We start from the raw sequence: 6,058 nt of genomic DNA on the forward strand, positions 1-6,058 counted from the left end.
ACTAGTAGAGTGCCAAGGTTGGATCCTTATAGAGTTCTGTATCTGGGGGAAGGTCTTCCTTCTCCACCTTCTTTCGACGATAGCTAGTAGCTGGCTTAGGTGTGCTGAATTGTTTATTCTTGAACTCCTACAAAAACAACTATCTGGAGATTAAAGGTCAAATCATCACAACTAACCAGAACTCTTCATACACTAGAAATTTTTAGTACCTTCCATAACTTCAAAAATTGCAAATTTTGTTTAACATTTGTTGTGATCCTTGGAGGAGGTTCGGAATCCTACGAAGGGCCAAATTAATCAACATCAAATCTTTGTTAGCAGTCCTCAAGAAAGATGCATTCACATTAGTGATTAATCGATGCAAAGTTCTAAACAACTTGACAAAAGAAATCTTGAATACTGTTTTAGATATAATTCCCAAAAATGCAAGTGGAACTGTAGTGAGACACTTCAGGGTATGAATTTTTAGTGCAGTTATGGTGATGCAGGAGTCTTGGACTAACTGCACCGTTAAGAGAAATAATAGAATATAGAGAAAGAGAGAAACTAGTAGTGAGAGAGAGATCAGAATTTAGAAATAAAAAGAGAGGAATACATTTATTTTCTTAAATGATGTTTACAGTTCTGTTGTAAGGTTTTGATGATTGTGAACAAATGATGATTATCTAACTAATATGTGTATTGAGATGTGCATGAACAAGTCATGAAGCATGAAAATTGTTGAGAACAGATTAGATCATTGTTGAAGATGGTTCCCAGCATACAATGTATGGATCGTGCTCGAGTTCCTAGGGGGGGCACAAAGAGAAGAAGAGTTACACAAAGAGATGGAGTCTAAACGTACAAACTTATTGATTAAACTTTACAGCAGTTCCTAAGAAGAATGAGAAGGAGTTCTTTGCAAGGAATAAGCAACAGTTCCTAAGTGGGAACAAGCAAAAAGAAGTTCCTTTGAAGGAACAGAAGCTTTGGAGTAGAAGCTTCAAAACAGAAAAATAGGAGTATATTTTTCTAAGAATCATGTAAGTATGTTGGACAAGAGAAATTGTTTGGAACAAGCCTAAGGAACTAAATTGGAACTTCAATCTCGAAGGAACTGACAATCTGGAAGGAACTGAAGTGTTGCTGACAGCCAGTTCCTTAAGGGTCAGTCTAAAATTCGTGTATAGGAGGAACACGAGTTTGCACAGCACTAGAAGTCAGTTTTCAACGTCAGTAGTCATTGCATTATCTTTGCCTACTTTCTAGGTAGTTAGTTTTGACTTGGTATAATTTAATCTAAATAGATTTTATTTTATAAAAGAAAGGTTTTAAAATAAAATCCAATTTTCTTTTCAGTCAAAATGATAATTTATTGTCTTTATTTTCTCCTATATTTTAGGGATTTGTTTTTATAGGTTGTTTCCTATCTAATCTCTAATTAGTTTAATATTTCAAATTAAATGGGTTAGTTATTTTAGGATAAAATACTTTTTATAAAATATTTATTTTTATGGAATAAAATCCGAATTAGTTTTTAATTGATAAAGATCTGATTTGGTTAGGTTTTTATTATTTTATATTTTCTATTTTTTAATTATTTAATTTTTGGAAAATAAAAAATAACTTTTTACGTTTAATTTGAAATAGCCTTTTAATGGAGAAAAATAAGGAGATCATGGAGAACATGTTTTTGACTCCAATCCATGTCTTCCATTACTTCTTATGTTCATGGAGTTAATGGAGATAATGCCTAGAATTTAGGAAACACTATTATTATGGTTAAAGATCATGGGGTGATTGGGTTTGTCTTTAAATCACTATAAAAGGAGATGTTCTCATTCATTCCAAATGGTCTGGCTTAAGTGAGTCATTCCATAGTAGAGTTTGTCTCAAGGGGCAGAGAGGTAGAAAAGAAATATATATTTTCTCTCCACGGTGAGTCAGTTCCTCCGGGTTCCAAGTTCCTTACATATCTCAAAGTGTCCAACATATTAGTTTTATACACTATATCTTTTATATGTATGCGAGAGTTGTTTAAGGGTTTGAGTAAACTCTTGTAATGGGGAATTTATAAGGGTTTGAGTGAACTCTTATATTGGGGTGAGAACTTGAGTGAGTTCTTTGTATGTAGAGCAAGCTTTGAGTGAAGCTTGAGAGAAAGAGAAAGAGTAAGACTTTGAGTGAAGTCTTAGTGAGAAGAGAGGTCTTTAAGGGAAGCTTTCGAGCTGCAACTATTAGAGGGAATAGTTGTTGGGGATATGAGTTCGTTGAGGAACTCGATAGAGGCTCAAGTTCCTCATAGGTTGTAACAAAGTCGTTGGCCTATTTTAGTGGAATGTTTTGAGTCAAAATCCCTTTGGGTCGAGGTTTTTCACTTCCTATTTGGCCTAGGAAGTCTTCCTCGTAAAATCTCTCTTGCACTATTTCTCTACTTGCATTAAGTTTCTTTTAATTCCGCAAAAAGTGACTAGCAATCTCAATACTACAATTCACCCCCCTTCTTGTAGCATTTCATCTAAATAACAAGTTTTGTATTCATCTATGTATGCAAGATTGCAAGACAATCAATTGCTATACGGGAAAAAGCTTCTTCTAAATTCTAATTACCATAGCTAATTTCCTGAAATTCCACTAACATCTTAAACTAATTTTGGCATGAAAAAACCCAAGTAACAAATCAAAGTGAATTTGGTGCCTAAAACTGCTTACTTCGTATTTTGTAACATTATAACATACAGGCAGCTTGAGGAATAAATAAATACGAAGTTAATGGGTATAGAGAGGGAGAAAGGAAACAGGCTTCTTATATATAGAGGAGATAACTAGATAAGGGAGGGATATATCATGAAGAATACTGTTGAGTATGTTGTCTTACTTCAGTTTATTAGTTGAGATTGAACTAAGCATCTAGAAAGCTTGATCTGTTATCTTTAGTTTATGTAATTCCCATTTCATCAATCTAAAATCTCATCTTCTTCCTTTGATTTTGGTCTCGATTTTCCTTTTTATTACAGTCATGACCAGTACTTCTAAAGAGACTTACAAGAATTAGAAACAGAACAAGAGGATAGGAAGGTGAAAGAAGGTATTGATGCTTTGATACTATAGTTTAGCCTATGTTCCATCATCTCAAAGAAGAGTAGCTATAGACTTCAAGGGTAGGCTGCATCAACCCAAATAGATCAACCTGAAAATTAGAAACCGTTTCGGCGTTTCCCTTTGATAACCACTACAAAGTACATTCACCTCCTATATAAACTTACATCTGAAGCCAATTTTCTTTAAAATAAATAGGAAATTTTGTCAAAAACCACCTTTTAATCCTTGTTTTTGTGAAAAACCACCTTTTAAAAAAATGTTGTAACAAACCACCCAATAAAAAATATATGTTGTAATTCACCACCTGTTGCATGAAATTAGCTTCAACTATTAACTATTTAATGGCCATTTGTTCTGTTATCGGTGGCAAATTACAACAAAAAATTTAAATTAGGTGGTTTTTTTACGGTTTTGTTTTTTAAAAAAGGTGGTTTTTCACAAAAACAAGGATTTAAAAGGTGGTTTCTCACAGAATTTCCTAAAAAAATCATTTCTCTATGTAGATACATATGTCAAGTCGAATGATGATGAAATGAGACATAAAATTCCAAAAACCTAAAATAAGTAGATACTACTCAGATTTGCGTCCAATTATGACTTTCACTCTTTTCTTGAACATCAGCTATGTAGAACTTTATTTAATTCTCAATGTATGTACAATTCAAGGAGGAAAACATCCATTGTAAAGAACACATTTTCCGATTAGTAATCTAAGAAAAGCTAAAATTGAAGAAAGTGTGGTACAGCGACCACAAGTGAGAGGAGAGGTAGGGAGGTAAAGCCTTCAGATGGCAAGCAGCTGTCATGTATTATTGTGTACCAAAATCAAGATATGACAAATACAGCTAATAATGCACCAACTCTACAAAAATTAAATCTATGTGCCATAAAAATGCCAAAAGACCAGCTTCATAGTTTATAAAGTCTTAATCTAATTTAATGTTGCCAGAAAACAATGGCACAAGTTAACAAAAATTAGACTTTAGCACAATACATATATTAACTTTGACCACGTTTTACTAAAAGATAAAGATCAATTGTTATTATGTAACATGTTGGATGGTCTCAATAGAGAAAGACTTCCAATAATTACTCTCGCCATTAATGAGAATAACAAGTGCTTGTACTTTTAAACCTCATGTTGTTACAAAACCCGACATGAGGTCTTCAAGTACCAATAGTCTTGTTCGAACTAAAAGTACCAATGCACACTTGTTACTGTCATTAAAAATGAGACTAATTACTTTTTACACAACCTCCTCAATGTATACTTTCATTTATCATTTTTGTATACTTTTATTAATATATATAATTTTATATTTATAGTTAAACTTATGCATTGGCATGTATGCTAGTCAAGTTATTGCAATTATTTAAGAATGGAGTGATACCAATGTCTCTGTACAAATATCTCACTCTTCCTCGTAAAGTGAAATGGAACCTACTTACATTTTTCAATTCATTAATCTTTGCAAGTAAAGTGACATCTTCATAGAATGGAGGTAGTACAAATATAGTAATAAAATCAATTATAATATACCTCCAGTGATCCTTTGTGTTCTTCTTCACTTCTCGAATCTCGATTAGGAAGGTTCAAAAAGCTCTCATGTAAAATCTATTCATGCATGTATGGTTAAAAAATCTCCATCAATTTTCCTCTATTTATTTGGTAAATGTGCCAAAGTTGATAACCTTATTTCTTTTCAATATAATAATTTAAACAAATTTCCACTTATTAAAATTTCCAATGCATAGTTTCAAATTTTGGGTTTTGAATAGTGGAACTAATTAATGGAAAAATAGAATCATTTTTATAATATTTTTTCCCATGTTAAGATTCATTTTTATTAATTTAATCCCCAATGTCAAATGAGAAGAACAACTAGGATCGGACAGACTAACAAGTATATACCTATACTAAAGCAGAGTCTTTTTTCCTAAACTCTTTTAGTTTTTTTTTTTTTTTTTTTTTTTTTTTTTTTTGTAGATTTATTAATTTGCTGTATTATCTATTGTTATGATAAACTTTTGAGTTAAATATTTCTAGAGACTTCTACATTTGAATTTCAATTACCAAATATAAAAACCGAGCATGGCTCGGAAAATATGTAGTTCTACTTTACAGGCAATCTTTTCCAAACATCTAAAATTGTATAGGTCACTATTATTTCTGAGAGAATACTCACCGACAAATCAGGCCCGTCCCTGAGGCAGGCCAGGAGGGGCGGCCGCCCTAGGCCCAGGGAAAAGAGATTTGATTTCATATTGAATTATCTGGAAAGATACATAATATTAGGGATATTTGATTCAATAATCAAATTAAGCTCATAATTTTCTTTTCTTTTGGATATGATGTTTCATAATCTAAGAATTTACGAACCCTAAACTTAAAGCACTGATAATTAAATTAGATTAAATCAAATATAAACCCTAGATTGTGAAATTGATATGATGATAACAACAACAAACAACTTACCTTAGAAGCTGCTTCAATGGGGGATACAAGAATTAGAATCAACGGAGAACGCTTCAATGGAGAACGTTGAGTGCACTTCAATGAAATAACTCAGAGAGGCAGGAAATAGGAATGGAGGCCTTTAAAAGCCATGACCCGCCATAGTTATAAATAAATGGTCTGATAAATAAATGGGGCAGGTCTTTATAGAATCGTCTAATTATGAGATACGTGGGCTTTATAAAAGTTTTATGTAAACATGTTTTAAATATTTTTAAATATTTCCATATACCAAAGCTTGTATTAATTTTTTGTAAGTTTTTAAGAATTTTTTTACAACAAAAACAGTTGATTACATTAATTAAATTGAGTTTACAACAAACAAAAGGACAGTAAATAACATAAGTTATTATTGGCATAAGAAGCCCTTATACAATATCAATTAAGGTCATTAACGATATTTACCTTTTAGCTATTACAACGAGTGAGGACAACGCATATAAGGCTTACCAATATACATTT

At 32.0% G+C, this 6,058-nt stretch overlaps 1 protein-coding gene across 2 annotated transcripts in view; it reads right to left on the reverse strand.

Moving 5' to 3' along the window:
- The window catches only part of LOC110688415 (uncharacterized protein YacP-like), a 28,277-nt gene extending 22,564 nt beyond the window's left edge, over nucleotides 1–5,713 (reverse strand). Inside the window, exons 1-5 of one of the 2 annotated variants that reach the window (XM_021865157.1) lie at nucleotides 5,558–5,713; nucleotides 5,268–5,355; nucleotides 4,622–4,696; nucleotides 210–278; nucleotides 3–127 (exon numbers count right to left, since the gene is read on the reverse strand). In XM_021865157.1, the coding sequence (XP_021720849.1) occupies nucleotides 3–127; nucleotides 210–278; nucleotides 4,622–4,696; nucleotides 5,268–5,345 (347 nt within the window). In that variant the 5' untranslated portion in view covers nucleotides 5,346–5,355; nucleotides 5,558–5,713. The remainder of the gene's footprint in view (nucleotides 1–2; nucleotides 128–209; nucleotides 279–4,621; nucleotides 4,697–5,267; nucleotides 5,356–5,557) is intronic. The other variant, XM_021865167.1, reaches the window with a different exon arrangement.
- Nucleotides 5,714–6,058: the final 345 nt, after the last annotated feature.

This window comes from Chenopodium quinoa, unplaced genomic scaffold, assembly GCF_001683475.1.
Source record: "Chenopodium quinoa cultivar QQ74 unplaced genomic scaffold, ASM168347v1, whole genome shotgun sequence".
Classification (NCBI taxonomy): Eukaryota; Viridiplantae; Streptophyta; class Magnoliopsida; order Caryophyllales; family Amaranthaceae; genus Chenopodium; species Chenopodium quinoa.